The sequence below is a fragment of the Bactrocera tryoni genome, chromosome 2 (genome assembly GCF_016617805.1).
Source record: "Bactrocera tryoni isolate S06 chromosome 2, CSIRO_BtryS06_freeze2, whole genome shotgun sequence".
NCBI lineage: Eukaryota > Metazoa > Arthropoda > Insecta > Diptera > Tephritidae > Bactrocera > Bactrocera tryoni.
The window spans coordinates 16,766,126-16,787,904 of record NC_052500.1 but is presented as its reverse complement, the minus strand read 5'-3'; the positions used below and the strand labels follow the sequence as shown (position 1 = coordinate 16,787,904).

General features: G+C 31.4%; 1 protein-coding gene across 1 annotated transcript in view; it reads right to left on the bottom strand.

Annotated features, from left to right (window-relative positions):
• Nucleotides 1-1,676: 1,676 nt before the first annotated feature.
• The window catches only part of LOC120769378 (homeotic protein spalt-major), a 32,506-nt gene continuing 12,403 nt past the window's right edge, over nucleotides 1,677-21,779 (bottom strand). The window contains exons 2-5 of the mRNA XM_040096346.1: nucleotides 6,284-10,813; nucleotides 5,853-5,989; nucleotides 4,186-4,266; nucleotides 1,677-3,216 (exon numbers count right to left, since the gene is read on the bottom strand). Coding sequence (XP_039952280.1) covers nucleotides 3,187-3,216; nucleotides 4,186-4,266; nucleotides 5,853-5,989; nucleotides 6,284-10,813 — 4,778 coding nt within the window. The 3' untranslated portion in view covers nucleotides 1,677-3,186. The remainder of the gene's footprint in view (nucleotides 3,217-4,185; nucleotides 4,267-5,852; nucleotides 5,990-6,283; nucleotides 10,814-21,779) is intronic.

Below are 21,779 nucleotides of genomic sequence, written 5' to 3'. Positions count from 1 at the left end.
TATGTTATGTCCAGTTATGACAAAAAATTTTGTATACTAAGCTGTAGAACTGGCCACTCGAATATTGCTTCTCGTTATATTAAATTAAGTTATGTTATGTTATGTTAAGTAACATTTTTTATACTTAGCTGCTAAGCTGCACATTTCAGTATAATTTTATGTTTCATTTAATTAAGTTATGGTTTTTATGTTAAGTTATAGTAACATTTTTTACATTAGCTAATGCGCTACACACTTGAATATTGCTTTGTGTTTTATATTAAGTTCAGTTATGGTTTTTATCGTAAGTTATGTTATGTCAAGTTATGGTAATTTTTTTGTTTAGCTGCTGAGCTGCGCATTTATGTATTGCTTCATATTATATTAAGTCAACTTAAGTCATGTTTCTATTTTACGTTAAGTTTTTGTGTTAAGTTATATTAGATTATGTTTTGCTCTATTATTTTTTGTTGCAGTAGTATATGGAAAAATTTGTATACTAGTTTCAGTTAGGTTACGTTACGTTACGTTAAGTTATGTTAAGTTAAGTTAAGTCAATTTAAAAATATATCATACTTTTTTTATTTATTTTAATAAGTTATATATATTTTTTGTTACTATTCTTTATTATCCTTAATTTATTTATTATTGTTATTATTACATTTTTTATCAATTAATTTTTTAAATAATTATTAAATAATTATTAAAATTTAAAAAATTGTTTATTAATATTATATTTATATGTTAATTTATTATTTTAATTTATTTATTTTTAATTTTTTTTTATTATTTTCATTACTTTTCATTTACTTTATTAGTTTATTTCGAATTTGTTAAAGTTAATTTTATTATATTAATTATACGTAGTTTTTTATTTTTTTCGTTTTTCATTTTTATTTATTTTTTGTATTTTTGTAACTTATTTTCTTTATTACGACCCTTTTTTATTTAATATAATTTTAGATATTATTTAAATTTTTTATATTTATTTGTATTTTTTTCAATTTGCTTTTCAATTCAATTTAATTTTTTTTAATTTAATTTATTTTAATTTTTATTTAATTTAATTTAATTTATTTTATTAGTTTTTATTTTTTGTTTAATTTTGTATTTTTTAAATTAAAATTTAACTTTTTTTATTTAATTTTTTTTTTTAAACTCAGGCAAAAGGCATAATAGGGCTTTGTTCATTTTCATTATTTTTTTTAGTATTTTTTTATGCACTTTAATTTGATTTTCAATTGAATTTAATTTTCTGTATTTTTTTAAATTTATTTTCATTATAACAATTTTTATTTATTTATTTTATTACTTTTTGTATATTTTTGTATTTTTTTATTTATTTAAATTTAATGTTTTTAATTAATATATTTTTTAAATTTATTTTATTATATTTTTTTAATTATTTTGTTTGGATTTTCAATTCAATTCATTTTTCTGTTTTTTTTTTCATTAATTTTTATTTAATTTTTTTAAATTTTATTTTAAAGTTTTATTTGTTTTATTTGTGTTTTTTTATTTAAATTAATTTTTTTTGATATAATATAATTTTTAAATTTACTTTATTATACTTTTTTATTTATTTTAATTATATATTTTTATTTTTAAGTTTTTATATTTATTTATTCTCATTTAATTGGTTAATTATTTTCATTTAAAATGAAATCAGTCTCTTTGAAATAAATAACTGAATTTTTCACCGCGCCACCACCACCATTGTTTCTATTTTTTGTTACCGTTATCGGTTCGTTTGGTATTGTAACAGATCTGGATAGATTTCTAATGGATTCTACATCTGTTTTCTGATTGTTTTGCTTATATTTTTTTGCCGTACAGTTTTTAAGTATTTGAAAATAATTTTATGCTTTCAATTATTTATCTTTGATTTACACTTTTGTATACATGTGTACATATTGAAAACAAAAACAAAAAAAACAGAAGTGTGCTTCGAGGATCAATGCTTCAGAAACGAAATGAACTATTAATTGCAGCAAACAATATACATACATATACATACATATATGTTTTTGGATAACAGAACACGCGCAATAAAACGTTAAAAAACATGAAAAAAACGCAAACGAACAGAAAAATGCGGCCATTAAAAATCGTCAATAAAACTACAAATGTTAAAGAGTTCGCTCGCACAGCAAATCAAAATGAAAATGAAAAGGAAACATGAATGAACGGGCTGAACGACAGCGCACCTTATTGTTGTTATTGCTGTTTATGACTGTCGAAACAGCGGACTGGGCAATACGTTTAGTCATTCACTTCTTTAACAATTTTGCCATTTTTGCAATATGAAGGTCCGATTTTTCCATAGATCAATATATACAACGAATTGTGCTCGTATGTATGCATATATTCCTATGTGTAAATATGTTTTAAACTATATTTTTTATTGCAACAATAAACGCCTCAAACATATTTTCATTGGCAGCGTTAATTTCTCATTTTGCAGATGCGCATTTTTTTCGCTTTGTTCCTGCTTAGTTTTCACTTTTGTTTGTGCGCGGCTTGTTTAAACAAAAAATTATTATTATTTTTTAATGTTTTTCTTTTCAAATGCCAGCGCAGTAAAAATGAGTTTTATGATTTTTCTTACTGGCCATTTCCGCATCAGTCATCTTTTGTTCGACACCACAAACACCAACATACCAAAGTACAGTGTACACTCATTACATGGTACCAGCGATGGAACTTCTATAGTTCATTTATTTTTGAAGCAGCTGCCCAAGCGCTATGCTGAGATCATTACTAAGTGATTTAAAATTTCTTTAGTTACTTAGCACCCCCATATATGTTTACATAATTTTATATTTTTACTTATACATATATAAATATTTTTTGTCAAACACATAAACTACTCACAGTATCACTTTAGTACATACATACATATTTACATTGATGGCTCACACAAACCCTATATACATACATACATACATAACTGCTTATCACTTACGCATGGTAGTAATCGTAAATGTCAAAAAGCATCAAAAACAACAAGAAATACGAACATATTGAAGACGCGGTTGCTAGGCGCGGCTTTGTTGCCAAGCTTTCACGGATTTTTTTTTTTTGCAATTTTTGAAGCTTCTAATTAGCTGCCTGCGTTCTAGTTACTTCAAATTCTTTGTATTCTGCTTCTTCTTGCTTGTTTCTACACATAGCCATCGCTACTATGTTTCTACTGCGACGGTCTCACTACTCATAGCCGTCTTTGCAGCCACTCATCTGTAAAGAGCAAGAAAAAAGTAACGGAAATGTAAGTGAGCGTTTGTTAAATGGCATAAATATGTAGTTTATGAGTGTACATGTCTATGTGTGTAAAATATGATTAAATGCTTAGTTGAACAAAGAGGTTATGGAAAATTAAAATTAATTGAAATATTATGCAGCGCAAGGAAATTAAAAAATTTAAGTACATAGTATGAGGAAAAAGTGTGTGTGGTTAGAAAGGATGCCGCTGCGGGTTGCTTAAATGAGAAAGCGCCTTAAATAATATTAAAAACAATAAAAAATAAAAATACAGACAATTGGTCGCGAAACCTTAAAAAAATCTAAAAAGTATTTGAAAAAATTATAATTGAAAAATTATAAAAAATATATAAAAAAAAGTAATTTAAAAAATTAAGAAAAAAATTCGATTTAATTTTACCAATTGAAAATAACGAAAACAATAACAGAAAATGAAATTTAAATAAAATTATTGTGATAAGAAAGGATGCCGCGGCGGCGTGTTTCTTAAATGAAAAATTAGGGAAAAAATAGAAAAAAATTAAAAAACAATTAAAAAATTAAACAGAAAATTAAAATTAATTATTTTAATTAAGAAACCGAAAATTTATAAAAAAAAAATTAAAAAAGACTTAAAAAATATTAAAATTAATTAAAAAAATTAAATTATATAAAATAAAAATAATTTAAAAATTAAAAGAAAATAAAAAAAAATTAAAACTAATTATTTTAATTAAAGAAGTTAAAAATTCAAAAAAAAATTAAAAATTATAAAAAAAATATAAAAATTAAAAAACTTAAAAAATATTGAAATTAAAATTAATTTTGAAAAATTAAAAAATACAAAATAAAAAATTTTGCTTCGAATGAATGGTGATTCTCATTGAAAATTTCTACTGTAATATGTGTTAGTCTCGCTTTCCTAGAATGTACGATATATTATGAGTGTAGTATTGGAACACTTACATACTTTACTGCACGATTCCGAAAGGTTTCCTGCTCCATATCCCGTATTTTATGTGTCAGCATATGTTGTTTGAGGTTGCCCTGTTAAAGAGGAAAAAAAGAAAAAAATATTAATGTAGGAAAATAAAACCAAAAAATTTGACAAACGTATTGTACATATAATATGATGCGAATGAAATAAAAGACTTTTTTAATACTATTATTATTTTGATGTTTTGGGGGGAAAAAATATAATAATTACAAATATGCATGTTTAAATTTAAAATATGATTTTTTGTGCTTTAAAATGTTAATTTTGAATTAATTTTATTATTTTAATTTTATATAAATTTTTTTATTTAATTAAGTATTAATCTTTAATTAAATTAAATTAATTAAAAAATAATAAAAAAATCAATAAATTAAAATTAAAATTCTTATTTTTCAATAAAATTAATCATATTTATTTTAAATAAAAATTTGTATCTCTTGATTTCAGCAACTGATTGAATTTTTAATTCATTATTTTTTATTGCTAATTTTTACATATTTATTTTCATGATTTCTTTAAGTTTGAAATAAATTATTTTAACTTCACATTATTGTTTTAATTTTTTAATTTAAGTAATTAGCTAATTTAATTTTGAATTAAAATTCTCAATTTTCAATTTAATTAATCATATTTAATTCAAATTAAAATTAATGAATGTAATGTATAATTGTATTTCTTAATTTCGGCAATTGATTGAATTTTTAAATAATTTTTTACTGTTAATTTTTACATATATTTTTCATAATCTTTTCCTTCGGCTTTCAATATTTATTCAAATTAAATATTTTTAAAATTAATTTTTTTCTAATTCTTATATGAATTTTCAATTTTTAAAATTTTTTTTTCTTAATATTTTTTAATTTTTTTAAATTTTTTTGAATTCCTTTTTTAATTTTCTTTATTTTTACTTTATTATATTGGTAAATAAAACTGAAAAATATGAAAGGTACATGTGCGGTTACATATACATATGTACATATGTATACTAACGAATCCAAATTTTTTTTATTCCAAATAATTATGGTATTAATTTTTTAAAATTTTAATGTTCTAAACAAAAAAAAATTTAGATTTTAAATATGCATACATTTTTCAATTTAAATGAGATTTTTTAATTTTAAAATAATAATTTTAATTTTAATTAAATATTTTAATTACATATTTTTAACATTCAATTCAATTATTGAATTTAATTTTGAATTAAAGTTTTAATCTTTTAATTAAATTAATTACTAACATTCAAATAAAAAATTTTCTATTTTAATTTAAGCAATTAATTAATTTTTATTTTCCTATTTTTAATTTCTATACATCTTATTCATACGCCTTCAAATCTTCATTCTTCAAATAAAATATTTTAAAACATTTTTTTTGTCTCACTATTATATAAATTTTACATTTTTTTAAATTTTTCTTATTTTTTTCATTTATTAACTTTTTTAATATTTTCTATATTTTTTTATTACTTTTTTTTTAATTTTTTGTTTAACTTTTCATTTTTTTTTTAATTTTTAATCAAGAATTTGGACTTTTTGTAACTTTTTAAATATTTTTTGTTTTTATTTTAAATTTCATTTTTAATTTCGTGTTAATTTTTTAATTTTTTTGCACATTTAATAAAGACTTTCGAACTCACCTTTGTGGTAAAACCGCGATCACAGATGGTACACTTGAACGGTCGCTCCTTAGTGTGGCTGCGATAGTGTATTTCTAGAGCTGAATGACAGGGGAATGTTTTGAAACAGATGCCGCAGGTGGTGCTGCCACGCACGCCTACAAAGCGAAATTTTTTCGCAAAAAAAGAAAATTGAAAACGCATTAAAATGGTGCCGACAGGCAAGCAATATTTTCAATTTCAACGCAAATCAAGTGAAATCTGCATTTATTTAATTGAAAAGCTATAATTAACGGTTATAAAGTTATGGTCGTAAACTAACAAGTTGCGCATGCGCAACAGTCCATAACTAAACGATTTATTTATTATATTAAAATCGAACGGGAACTGACAAAATTTAGGTCAAACCAGCAATTACAAACACAACAACATTTATGTAAAGGCAAACTCACCGGAAAGTGCAAGTGGATTGAACGGTGCCGCCGGCATTACCGATTGCGCAATCGTGTTCATAGCGGAGCACATCGTTTGCGCGGTGGCCGGCGGGAAGAGTGGCAAGTTCGGAAACATGCCGAACGGTGGACGCGCCGCAACCAATGGATTGGGTGGTTGTGGGCCTTGTGGTGGCATAGCGCCGGTTGGTTGTTGTTGTTGCGCTGCTGCGGCTGCTGCTGCTGCCGCCGCGGCTTGCTGGTGTTGTTGTTGCAGGTGATGCGCCAGATGCGGCGACGGTGGCAATGGCAGCTGATGCGGCGAATGTGCCGACGCATGCGTGTCTTGCTGTTGTTGCTGCTGCTGGTGGTGGTGGTGTTGACGCAGTTGATGCTGATGTGCCGCATGTTCCTGTTTGATTTGATGTTCGCGACGCAATTGCTCGGCATGCATAGCGACGGCATGCTGTTGCAATTGTTGATGATGATGTTGCGCCTGCGCTTGAGCATGCGCTGCTGCTGCCGCGACCGCTTGCTGTTGCATCAGTTGCTGATGCTGCTGCTGCAAGTGATGGTGCAACACTGGCGGTAGGCAGTCTACTGCCGATGTTGGCACCAATGGTGAGGTGAGCGTAGCAGCGGGACTCGTTTGTGGCTTTTGTATGGACGTTGGATTGGGACTTTTAGTGATGCTGCTATTGGCGCTGTTGTTGCGCTGCGACGGTGATGTGGGCGACTTGCGACCACTTGCCGGCGCTGCCGCCGTCGGTGCCGGTGAGTGGGAGCTACTTTTGGCGTGCGCGGGCATGGCGCGCGGTGTGAGATCTAGTGCGCCTTGCGACGCCTCAGACATGGAACGCGCAGGTGAACTGGTACGCGTGGAACAGTGGCGCGGCGCTGAGCTGGGACTGGTTGGCGCTGAGTTTACGGAGTTCGCATTGCTGGCAGTCGAATGCGGACGTGGTGTGGTATTCACAACGCCGGTAGCATCGATACGTAGCTTCTGCTCGAAGAGTAGACCTTTAAAATCGTCACTGGAACGCGGCCGATCGCTGACATCCAAGTCATGCGCGCTGGACATGTGTTCGGACGACATGTCATCGTCATAGTCATCGCCGCAATCGATATTTTCATCCATATCGCCTTGCGAAGACTCCGAACCGAGTCCGTTGTGCGGTCCTAAATGACCCATGGCAGCGCCAGCGCCTGGCATGGCACCGAAGTGAAAAGCCGCCGCTGCGAAGGGATTCATAAACGCGCCCGGCATCATCGAAGGCGGTGGATCGCGTATTTCGGCAGCTTGTATCTGTTCGGGTGTCAAATCGGTTGGCTCGCCGGTATGCAGACGTATGTGCTGCTGCAAGACCAGCGCATTCGAGTACTTCTTATGACAAACGGGACATTGGTGGAAGTTGCGCATGGGTGGCCGAATCTTATGCACAGCCATGTGAGTCTTTAGATTGCCTTTCGTAGTGAAGGCGCGTCCACAAATACGGCACTTGAAGGGCCGCTCGCCAGTGTGTGTGCGGTAATGCATCTGCAAAGCGCTCTTACACGACAGCACACGATCACATACGACGCATTGGTTTGGGTCAGTCAATTTCTTGTTCTTCATTAGTTCCTTCAATTTCAGCGTTTCCGAAGTATTCGAAACCTCAATGAAATTTTCCCACGAGTTGTCATTGCTGTGTGGGCGTGGCAGCAGCGCCATCTCATGTTTGATTGGATTGAAGAACGGCGAGCGCTGCAGATGCGCCGGCGAACGTATGGGCGAGTGGTGCTCGGGTGAGAGATTTTTGGTAAAGTTCAACGGAAAACGCTCCGCAAAGAAGTCGTCGCGATGGTGCAAAGACGGCGGCAGTTGACCTGGTGTGGGCAAGTGATCGAAATGATTGTTCAAGCCGGGTGACGGATGCGGATGCATAGTGATGGGCGGCTGCGCTGGCTGCACAACAGGTGGCAACGCCAACGACTTTGAGGTGGGTGTTGGTGGTGTGAAAGGCGCGCTGGCGGACGTCTGTGTCGGCGTTGCGGCATTTGCGCGCGCAGGTGATGGTGTCAACTGTGCGTTTGGTGTTTCCGCACGTTCCAGCTCTTCATCTTGTGAATCCGTGTCGATGCGCTCTTCTTTAATTTTAATAGCCAGTGTTGGAGTGGTGTCCTCCGTTGCGACAACAACCGTCGCTGTTTCTGTAGGTTGCGCGGGCGCCATCGTTTGGTTGACTGTTTCTTCGTCTTCTTTCTCCTCCGTGATTTCAGTCTTCACTACTGTCAACTCCGGAGAGTTGGATGCCGACGACTTACGCAAATCGGTCGGCAAGTCTTGATTATGCTCTTTGGATGCGGTCTGTGCCGCAGGCGCTTCAGCGCGTAACTCACTTACGGCATTAGACATTTGCGGAAAGAATGGATTTGGGAAGCCGACGTTGCCTAGTGACTTCAACAGCTCCATTGGTGGCCGATAGAGCCCGGTTAAGCCAGGAAAGGCGGCGCTTGGTGGAAAAGGTAGCGGCAATGACACAGGCGGCAGCTGTTGTTGTGGCATTTGCTGTGGCAGCGCAGCCGGTGTGTGTGAGGGCGAGCTGTCCGGCGACATTTGGTCCAACAGCGGTGGGTGAAATTTGTCCAAGTGCTCGGGTATCGGTGTGGCATTCATTGGCACATGCGGGAACTTGTGCGCGTGCCGCTGAAAGTGCACCTTCAGATTGCCTTTTGTGGTGAAACGACTGCCGCAGACATTGCACTTGAATGGTCGCTCGCCGGTATGTGAGCGTATGTGTATTTGTAGCGCCGAATCGGAGCCGAACACCTTGCCACAGTAGCGGCAGCGATGCTTGAAGAACGGTTCATTGCGATTCTTACCGTCGCCGTTCTTATCCCTGAATGCAAACTCGTCAGCCATATTGTTGGCAAGTATGCCCTGCGAGGCGGAGTCTAGCACCTCTTGCGCGCGCTTTTGCAGCATCTCGAGCGAATTGGGCTCAGGCAGATCATCGTGATTGGTAATTATGCTCGAGGCGAGATCAGTACCATACGGCAGTGGCATATTTTCCATTTCCTTCAGCTTACTCAAAGCATCCATGCCAGTAGGCATTTGCGCACTCGCGCGTGTAGCGCTGAGCTGTGACGCCTCAACACTCATGCGCCTGCTGGCCACAGCCTCAAAAGCATCAACGTCATCTTCGCGTTTGCGCTTGAGTGACTCTGTAGCGTTTAGCGCGTTACCGCTGGTGTCAGCTGAACTAGTTGCCTGTGCGCCGGCGGCAGCTTCATCGCGCAGCGGCACACCGGCATTGATGAGATGTTGACGCGCTTTAGCCTCGGCCATGCGCGCCTCCGCCTTCTGGCGCAACTCCATTTCCGCAATGCGTTCCTCCTCTTCGTATGTGTCTTCTTCGCCGTCTTCGCGCTCTTCCTCCAACTCATCGCCGTCGCCAACTTCCCCATCGCTCGTACCTTTCGACTGATTCATTGCCAATTGTGATTGCAATTGTTGAATGAGTTGTATTTGAAAGAGTTGTTGTTGCTGCAAATTGAACAGCGCTTGCTGCAAGAAAGCCAACTGTTTCATAGCCGCATCATTATCACCACCCTGTGCGCCATTCGCTATCGTCTTGGCGGCGAATTGCGCGATAGCCATTTGCATATTTTGTATGGCTTCCAGATTGACCGGCGCGGTGCCGAAAGCGGCGGCGGCAGCAGCTTGTGGCAAACCGGCCGCGCTGGCAAGCGCGCTCGCTGTGGGCGTAAGCGCGGCGGCAGTGCTCTTTGCAATGTCATCTGCTTCGCTTGTGACCGCGCCATTACTAACGTCCATACTGTTGGCATTTGTTAGCGCTGCGCTAGCCGCCGCTAATTTCTCGGCGCGCTGCTTGATAGCCAATTCTTCGGCAGTTTGTTGATCTTCATCTTCATCGCCATCCTCTTCCACTTCCTTATTATCTATTTCTGCTAGTGTGGCGCGCTGCTTTGCCATCGTACCAGCCGATGCATAAAGCGTACTTTCCTCCGTCTCTTCGGTGTCCATTGGTGTGGGCGCACCAAATTTGTTGCTGTTAGCCACAACACCAGCACTATCTAGCGGATATGTATTGTATGTTAGTGTGCTGGTCGCGCTAATTGCCGACGCTGCGCTCGCTTCCACCATCGCCGACGCGGCCGCATCGCTAAGTTGTTTTAATTGTAGTAGGCGCTCCACGGGTGTTGAACCGCGCGCTTGCTCTAGTCGCGTCGGTGATACACCGGACATAGCATTATTGCTGTTGCTAGTGTTGTTGTGATTGTGATCTTCGGTCGCCTCGCTCATTGTCGTTGTTGTTGTACTTTGTTCAAGCGCATCCGCTGCGCTTTGTGTGCGATCTTGCACATGTGCCGCCACTGACAAATCATTGCCAATTGCGCTGTGTGCCGGCGTTGCAAGCATAACTGTGGGCACGGCTGTTGTTGCCACTACTGCGGCACTTGTTGCTGTCGTTTCGGTATTGCTCGCCACGTCTTGACTGGCAATGGGCGAGCAGCAAGCACCATTCTCCTCCTGATCGCTGGACTCATCTGCGGATGCGGCGTGAAAATAACGTTGAAAAGGCGTAAAAAGAGAAGAAAAAGAAGAAGAAAAGAAAATTGTTAAATTTTAAATAGAAAAATCGTATATAAAATATGTATGTATGTATGTATATATAAAACAAGCGCGCTGTGGCGAACTATGTTAAAGCAGGTGTAAATGAGTGTCCCCACGGACATAAAACCTAACAAGCTGGAAAATGAGGTCCCTCAGCGTAGAGCATCGGCAAGACGAAAAGCGTGGCGTACAAAAGCGCAACAAGCTTAAAACACTGTCTGCTGCCACTGGGCGCGAGTGCTACTGCTACTACTTACTGCCGCGTCACAACTACCGGCGGCTTGACTTCTTGACTCCACTGACAATGCGTCCACGGCTACCAAGCCATTAGTTGATCGCTTCACGAGCCAACAGCTAACAAAGCGATTACAAGCAACTGACTTTCTGTCCACTTGCAATTCGCCATTTAATGAAGCAGCAGTACTAGTAGTAGTAGAAAACAACAGGCGTAAAAAAATTGCATGCGACAAAAAAGCGAATATATCACACACCTTCAAGTGAGGAATACAAAAAAGCATACTCTTCAGATTTTCTTTCTTGCTTTACATGGAAAATGGCTGCTTGTCGCTGGCTATGGCTTTGCTTTAACATTGACTTGTCATAATCGTGCCATATTTATTTATTTATACATTTAATAAATTGTTGTGTTGCCGTTAATTAAAAATATGTCACAGTCAGCAATGCGCGCTGTGACTTTAAGCGGCGATTCTTATGAATCTTGAGCAAGTATGTCTGCTCATGGGAATGTTCGGGTTGCTTGTGAGCGAGCACAGTGTTTTGAGGATACAAAAATTACAAATAAAAAATAAATATTATTATGCAACAAAACTAGAAAAATACAAACAACAATACAAAAAATAAAAACAAACGAAAAAAATTTAAAAATAAATAATAATTTATTAAAAAATAAAAAAACGATGAAAAAAATTAAACAAAAATAAAAAAAAGATGAAAAAATTAAACAAAAATAAAAATTATGAAAAAATTAATTTATTACAAATTAAAAACAAAATTGAAAAAATTAAAAAACAATAATAAAGAAAAAGAATTAAAAAAATTAATTATTTCGAATTAATTAATTAAATTATAATAATATCTTTTATAAATTAGTTCATACGTGTGCTCTTCCGATCTATGTAAAAATACATAAAAAAATAATGAAATTAAAATAAGTTTGACTAATTTTCAAATTACTTTAGTTTTAATTTAATTTAATTAATTAATTCAATTTTTACAAAAAAATTTCAAAATATAAAATTTATATGAAATAATTATGGAAACTAAGTTTTCATTAATTAATTTTATTATTCACACATTTTATAAAATATGTATTAAGAAATTAAAAATAAATAATAAATTCAAAAGGATTGAAATTTTTAAAACAATTTTTATTAATTAAATAAATTATTATGAAAATTTAAAAAAATATATAAAAATTAATTAAATAAAAAATTATAATTATTTTTCTTAATTAAAACTTTTTAAATTATTTTTATTAATCAATTAAATTACTAGTAAATAATTAAATCATTAAAAAAATAATTAAATTACGTAATTAAAAAAAGTAATTAATTAAATTATAATTATTGAATACTTTTATAAATTATTATGGAAATGTAAAATTATATAAAAAATAATAAAATTAAATTAATTAAAATAATAGATTAATTAAATTTGTATAGAATAATTTTGAAAACTAAATTTTCATTAATTATTTTAATATTTATAAGTTGGAAATTAAAAAATAAACTAACTTTAAAGAATTTTAATTTTTTTTAATTATTTTTTATGAATTAATTAAGTTTTTATGAAAATTAAAATATACAAAAATTAATTAAATTAGAAAATTAATTATTTTTATTAATTAAAATATTTTTAAAATTATTTTAAATAATTTAATTAATTATTAAGAAAATTAAAAATATATGTATATAAAAATTTAATTAAATTAGAAAAAAAATTAATTATTTTTTATTAATTATTTATATTTTTTTCACCAATTGTAATGTAATTACTCTGCACTTCATTCTGAAAACCCACTGTTTTACCCACAATTTATGCTACATCTCCATCATTTTTGTTAGCTAGGACGTAACTTCTCTGAATGAGTGAAAAAATATCAGCCACTTCTATTCGATTTATTTATTTATTTATGTACGCTTGCGCGCTCATAGCATTCGGTGTGACAATACACCTGTTTGCTAACCCGCTAAGCCACTTGCCCGCTGTCATGCGGTAGCTGCCACCAGCGCGTTCGCCTCGTTGCTTCGCCTAGGCCTGCCGCCTTGCAGCACAGCGTGTTTGTCGCGCAGATTTGGCATTCGGCATGCGGTTGCAAGCACATTTCATAGCGCATAACCGGCATACACCGTGATCGCGCCATAATCGCATAAAAATCTTTCACTAATCCGAGTGGCTGTTTTAGCAGAAGGCGCTTGTCAAAGCATAGCAGTGCAACAACAACAATGAAAATAGAAATAAACATCCAAAGAGCTTGCTTAGAAGATAAACTATGGTAACAAAAACAACAATAACCAGCAGAAAAGTTGTTAACTGTTTGTTGTTGTTGTTTGCTATATATTTATATAAGTATATATAAACCTATAACTCAATTGATCGCAACGTAAGCACTTGCAACAACAGTTGTTGCTATACATACATACATATGTAAGTACAAGCCTACTTTGGTAGCATATTGACTTGGTGTAGCTACCTAATTAATTTTTCATTACTTTATAGCAGAAATATTGAACTGGATATATATTTTGGACATATCGTATATTAAAAATAAGCAAATTAAAATTGCTAATAAAAATTTTTAAGAGTACAAAAAAAAATTAATTTAAAAAATCAAAAAAGTGAAATAATTAAAAAAAAAAAAAAATTAAAAAAAGAATTTTTTGAATTAAAAATTAAAAAAGTCAAATAATTAAAAGAAAAGATTTAAATTTAAAAAATTACAAAAACGTGAAATAATTAAAAATTTTTAAAAAAAATTATAAAAAAAATTTAAAGGAAAATTAAAAAAAAAATTAAGACAATAAAATAATTTTTTTATTAAATCAAATTAATTAATTGCACTGCTCCTTGCCTAGTTTGATTTCTGCATTATTCTGCTTGCACCAATATACATATACATATGTATGTACATATATGTATCTAAATATTCATTAATTTTGTTCTCTTTTGAGAAGATTTTTTAAAAATTCGTTCGCCAAAATTTTTAGCGGTAATAAAATTCGCGATGATTTATGAATTTTTTAAAAGCGATTCAAGTATATGTATGTACATACACTTATCGATATGTAGTATATAGCGCGCCATTTTATTATTTCCTCCTTATGGCCAGTTAAGTTAAGAAGAATTGATACTTTATATTTTTATGTGCATATAAATTTTTAATATAATGCAAATATTGACCTTCAAAATGTGATTGGCGTTTAATTATAAGAATTTTTTTATCATAAAATTATATAAGCTGTTTGTATATATGTATGTGAATATGAAAGTTTATTTCTTTGGTAGAAGGTAATGTAAAGGAATATTAAAAAAATATAGTAAAATTAATATCGATCATCAGTCCTTAATTCGCTCAATTAATATTGCAGTTTAAAAGCTGTTAAAAAAATATTTTAAAAATATGCGATTTTTATTACTTTTTGGCAATTTTTTGTGCTCGTATATTTTTTGAGTGTCATAAATGAAGTTAAAAAAATTTAGGAATATTTTTTTTTTTAATTTTTTTAATAATTTGAAGTTAAAGTGAAGTTAAAAAATTTTAAAATATTTTTTTTTAATTTAAAATATTGTGTTTCTAGTATTCATATTTTTTATTTTTTAATTGCTAATTTTAAAATTTTTATTTTTTATTATAATATCTATTTTCATTTTTATCAAATTTTATTATTACATTTTTTTTGTAACAATTATGAGTTTTTCTATTTGTTTATTACTATTTTTAGTTTTGCAAATGGAGTTACTAATTGATGAACATTTATTTTTGATTAAATTGCTATTTTCCTTATTTTCGTTCACTAATATATTTTAATTTAACTTTAATATTATTATGTATATTCTTTTTTATTATTTTTTAATTTTATTTTATTATTATTTATTTTGTTTTTGTTTGCTTTTAATTTTAACTTTTTTCTGCTTTATTTTCTTTTTTAATTTTTATTTATTTTCCAATTTGTTTTTTGTCTGTACTATCCATTACCGAATACAAGTAAATTTATTCGCTACATATACTTATGTATTTGGCTACTTTTGCGTTACTCGCTGAAGTCTAACAGCTACCAAATTCGGCTTAAACGTTATTCACCATAATATTTTAAACATTATTGCGAAAAGAATTCGCTTTTAAATTTTATTGAACTTCGAGCACTTTAAAGTGTCACCATACATTTGAAAAGCAAACGCACACATAAACCTGTACGTATGTATGTAGGAATGTGAGTAAAAGAGTCAGTACATAACAGCTCATATGCATATTAATAACCGTTGCACTCAGCAGACTTAAGACACTTCGGTTCTGCCCGCGCCGCCGAAGTCAATATATGGAAAATATTTTTAAAATCAGACTATTTGTGCGAATAAAAATTGCCGTTAATGTGCAAACGATGCAAATTCGTTCAAGAAGTAAAAATATAAGGCAAATAATTTATTTAAGTTTGATTTTTGAAATGCCGCCGCAGCAAGCGTGTGACCAAATACTTGTATGGTGAGTGGGTATGGTTAAGCAGATGAAAAAAAGAACAAAAAGTGAACAAGCAAATAGAAAAAAATAAAGAATAACAAAAAAATACTAAAAAATAAACAAAAAAATTAAAAATGAATTTAAAAAAATTAAAAAAAAAATTATAATAAAAAACAAAAAAATATAAAAAATTAAATCAAAAAAAGAGATAAAAACTAAAAAAAAACAAAACACACAAAAGTAACAATTGAAGTCAGAAGCCACAACTCAGCTGTTCTCAAACGGGTTCATTGCAGATTTTTGCTGCTGATTTTCCAATTTTTTCCACAGCTATTTAATTTAATTAGCACTTCTTTTGTTTAACTTTTTTTGCAAATAATACTTAATACAGAATTGACTCTGCAATAAGTTTGGCAATAAATAAATAAAATTTAACTCGCAAATTCAACTAGTTAACCGAGTATGAAGTAGCTGTCAAGCAACCACACGCTCGCGTTCACTTTAATGCTCGACTAACTCGCTATTGCGCACTTCATTGACGCTCGCGCCAAGTGATGTACACCGTGGCAATCTTTATTGCTGCTTTGCACTTCCTTTTACCAGTAACAAGTGTTCTTTCTAATTCGAAAATTCTAAATAGCCAGATCATCCTCAAGATCAGTGATCTTCAATGGCAATTAGACGTTTTTATTGTTGCACGTTGTGCCTTATTCCTTTTGTTTTGCTGCAGTTAAACGTTTTTAGTAGTTAGATTAGCATCAGTTGCGGACATTTTGTCATTGGAAGCAGCTTGGAAATGTGTTTTCCGTAACTATTGGAATTGCTTTTGTTGCGCCAAATAGTTTTCGACAATTTTTGAATGATCAAGGTGAATGATCGCTAAGAATTAGCAGTCTGCTACTGAGATTAGTGGTGAAATTGCAAATGGTGGTAAGAAATTATTTTCAGGGATTTTAGTTTTCATACAACCGGAAGTATATCTAAGTTTGTCAGAATGTTTATAACTACCAGAAGGAAACGTTGAAGACCATATACAGTTTATATATACATACATATGTAAATGATCAGCGTGACGTGCTGTGTCTTATAGTTTTTGAGATGTCGAACTGAAATTTTGTAAACATTATGTTCTTGGCAAAAAACGAGTTTTTTATCGAAATCGCCGATATTGGACAACTAAAGCATATAGCTGCCATACAAACTGACCACTCAAAACCAAGTTCTTGTATGGAAAACTTTTTTATTTGTCATGATATCTTAACGAAATTTGGCACGTCTTATTTTCTAAGGCAACTCTATAAACTGTGTGTAACTTGTTCAGATTGAGCCACTATAGCATATAGCTGCAATACAAACTGACCACTTAAAAACAAGTTCTTGTATGGGAAACTCTTTTATTTGACGAAATATCTTCACGAAATTTGACACGTCTTGTTTTCTAAGGCAAGTCTACAATCTACAAACAAATTGTGCAGATCGGATATCTATAGCATATAGCTGCCATACAAATTGCATTTGCAATACCATTTACGGTGCTACTAAATTTAAAGTTTTTCCTGCTTTTTCTCATAATAGCTCATTCCTATAAAGCACACTGCATTATTCGCTTATTGAAACCTATACACCTACTTTCGGCATACACTCTATGTATAGGGTTGCAATACCTTAATAGCGTATTAACTAACAGCTAGCACGTATGTATGTACATCTCATTAGCCTGTCATATTTCTATATTCCAAATACTATATGACGCATTACTATATGGTTATGCAAATACGAAATGATTTATTAGGAAGGTCTAACTGCATTTTACATATGAAAATATATCTATACGAGTGTCTATATGCTATACTTATGCGACCAAAACAATACTGCACATTTTGCATGCAACGAACGGCCTCTATAGGACGTTTTAGTATTCCTATTCCCGTTCATATTCATACATATTTGTATTTATAATTATAATTGCAACAATTTCGCTGACTTTGCAATAAATATATGTCTATGTATATATAAAGCATGTGTGATAATGTACAATAAAAATGCAATTAGTTCACTTTAACATATTTCAAATGCAAATGCATAATTTTGCTATGCATCAAGGCATACAAAGTATGTACCTACAAATACGTTAATATATGTATATATGTGTGCTATGTACTATGCATATAACACTCATAAGAGTGAATTAACTAAGTTTGATTGAATGATTAAATACTAGTGGCGGCGGGTCTTTGTGTGATGGAGTAGGTCGCAAAGCAGCGTTATATTGCACAAATAAACATATAACTATAAATATGCATAGTTATAAGTATGTATAAACGCAAATGAACGCAATAAAACTGTAGGTCAGTTTGAGTGATCGTATAAGTGAAATAAGTCGCGCTATGGCAATGATATTTAATTTTTGCATATGTATTTAAGTGTTTAATAATGCATGTGGCAGGAAACATATGTGGTAAGGGCAAATCTAAAATTTTTAATTTAAAAAAAAAATTTAATTTACAAAAATTTATATAAAAAATAATAATTTAAATAAAAATTAATAAATTTAATTAAAAAAATTAAAATTTAATTAAAAAAAAAATAAAATAAAAAAATTAAATTTAAAAAAAATTTAAATTAAAAAAAAATTAAAACTAAAAAAAAATTAAAGAAAGTTAAAATTGAAAAAAATAAAATTTAAAAATTAAAATTTGAAAAAAATAAAATTAAAAAAAAATTAAAATAAAAATTAAAATTGAAAATGTTACATCTTAAATTAAAAAAAAAAAAAAAAAAAACAATTATATTATTATATAAAATTAATTTTTTTTAACGAATTTTAATGCAATTTTCATAATATCTTTATTTTCTCTAACTTAGCATTTTCATCTTACCATAAGCATTCCTACAATTAATAGAATCTAATTTATCAAAACACTAGTGTTTATTCAGCCGCTAAGCAAACAACAACCATCGATTTATCTGCAGCTTTAATAGAAGCAAAAAGTTTATATATATGTATTTACTTTGATTTATTAATGAATAAATACTTTTACCCCACATTAAATGAGCGATCTTTCATTTTTTGTGCCATTTTGTGCATTTTCTTATTATTTTCTTGTGCTTCGCTAATATTGTTTTCTATGCTATGTTTTGCTCTCAGTACAGCAAGCGCATGCAGCGAAAATTAAAATGTTACAAGCAAGAAAAATTTTAATTTTTGAAATATAAGCATTTTAGCAGAAGAAATGTCTTGTTGATTTAAAAATTGGCTTGTAGTAAATTTATAGTTGATAAAATATGTGTGAATGTGTGTTAGAGCAGTGAAAAGTAGGGTTCCAACAATGATAGACATACAAGATGGTTATTTTGCAGCTTAAAAGATTTTTGATAACTATATTGTACATATGTACATATATGTATACATATGTATATTAATGAATATTATGTAACTATTTTCATTTACATTTCAAAAAATTTAGTTTTCAATATTTAAATATATTTTTCATAAATAGACTTTTTAAAGAGTTTATGAAAATTTTAATGGAAATGGAAATGTATATTAAAAAGTATTAATTTATTTTTATTACATAAAGTATTAAGTATTTTGTCAAAAAAGCAAGAAAAATACAAAAAACACAAAATACAAGAAACACACTAACTTATGTAAAGAAGAAAAAATATAAATAGGTAAATTGAATTGAAAAAAATGCATTGTAGTTAAAATAAAGTGAACTACTAAATTCATAAAGCAAGAAGCAACACACCAATAAAACAACTACATATGTATGTACATAAATAATGACTGCTACTTAACAAATTTGGAACGTGAGATCCACTTTCACAAGCCAAAACAATTTGTATGCGAAATTGTTGATAGCAAGCAAATGTGACTAACGACGAAATGTAATTATGTATAAGTGTATTTATATACACAATGCAGAAATACGTGCAAATATATACATACACCTTTAAAAAATATATATTTACAATATACGATATGTATTACATACACTTTGTGAAGTTGTTGATATGTCTTGCTGAACTCTAACAATTTTATCTTAATTTAATTATTGCCCAAATGTGCTTTAAACGGCATTTAGTTGGCCATTAATGGCAATAAAGTTCAAAAATTACAATCAAATAGCTTTCGCAGAATTTAATGTTTAAAAAGTTGGCTAATTTAAACAAAATGAATGTGCGAGTTAAATAATTGACTGTTGAAGCAATAGTCATTTGTTCAATTTTTTTGCCTTTTTTTCAAAGTTTTTTTATATACATATGTATAACATAAATTTTTTTTATTTTGTTTATAATACATACTTTTTAAAATTTTTTTATATAGTACATACATATCTAAAATTTTTTTTTAATCTCTAAAACGTTGTTTTTTTATTTCATTTACAATTTTGGATTTATACAGTAAATAGTGCATGTATGTACGAGTATAAATGCATTTATGCATACATATGTACATATTTGTATGTTACACAGTACAATTTGTCATTGCATAGCATGACTAATTATTTGCTTGACATACATACATACATACATTTCTATATCTACATCAGCTAAATCGCTGATCTACATGTTTTCGATGAGCCATCATACATACATACATACATATGTGTGACGGACAATAAAATAATTAAATGATTATTTGCTAATCCTTGCATATGTATACAACATAAATGTTTTAAAAGCAGTTAAACACGTTTACAGATACATATGTATGTATGTACATATGCACATATATAAATATAAATATGTATCTATGTATATACACTTAAACACTAATATGTTCGCAATTTAAAGTAGATAATTACTTAAGTGGCGCTACTTTACTCAATATCATCGGCATAAACTCATAACACAAGTTAGCAGAGAAAATGCTAACACTGGCAGTCTGTGAGAATCGCTAATTAATAACACAAATACGAATAAAACACATTAGTCACAAAAAAAATTTAATTTCCACGTGCAGAAATGTACTACACACACATTTAAAGATATTCCCCTACATATTTACTCAACCGCCACATTTTCTACGCTCTCATCACATTCGGACTCATAAATTCGTTTGCGCTTAAGCCATGCGTAACAGCGCTATGTACGCTTCAATATATGCCTGCATGTATGTATTTACATATTGGCGAGTACGAACGCAGCAAACCAGCCAGCCAGCCAGTAGTGCTGCATAGGCACAGCGCAGCCGAGCAGCTCAACCAACCAACGTCAACGAAACTGACGAAGTCGACGCACAGCACCACCAACGAGTAAACGTGCTCGCCGTTGACCGTTAAACGAATGCACATAATTTTTCTTGTCATACGTTGGCACATTAATTTAATATTTCCTCATGTTAATTTCGATTTGGCCCACCTTCGCGTCGCAAATTTGCTCTAAACAACGTTCTCACATTTGATTTTGATTGTGTACATGTGTTTGTATGTGTGTGGGTTCTTAAATATCTACAATTTGCATGGATTTGGCGTTAATATGAAAAAAATTTCGAAGAAGACAAATTGTACCGCAAAACAAAAATAGCGGATTTTTTTAATAAATAAATCTGTATGTATGTTGAGTTCAATTTGTGCCCGAATCGGACCATATAAACTGCACGGCATAATTGCATTGGCTCAGAGTCCGAACTTGAAGGTGCTAATAAATATTTGCCTTAAAAAATTAAAATATGAAAAATTAGTTTTTTTGGTCCAGGTTCAATTTGAGTAGCTGGTATACTTGTACTTGTACTTATAATGTAATGTATTTTGCTGTCATATACAATTAAAAAGCAAAATTAGAAATGAAGAATGAAGAACCTCTCTAAATACTATCTATATACATATGTATGTATATGCATATAAATTTCAAAAATAATATTCAAATATGTTTTATGTGTGTATGTATCCCTTTAAATAGAGGTTTTTGCTTTTTTTCTTTGCTCTTATTGCTCTTATTAGCTTTGCGGCACCCACGTCACTACCGGACTCAGTAGGATTGGCTGCTGTCGAAACGCAGATAACATTAATATTTTTATGACACAAAACAATTGGCAAGCTATGAGCTAATGAGTACGTATGTACATATGTATGAACAGACATATGTACGTACAAATAAATACATACTCATTCATGTAAACAAATGCTTGGCAATGTTTGGGTATTATATTTAAGCTTTAAATTTATTGTGCGCCTCCTTTTCACTTGCTAAATAAA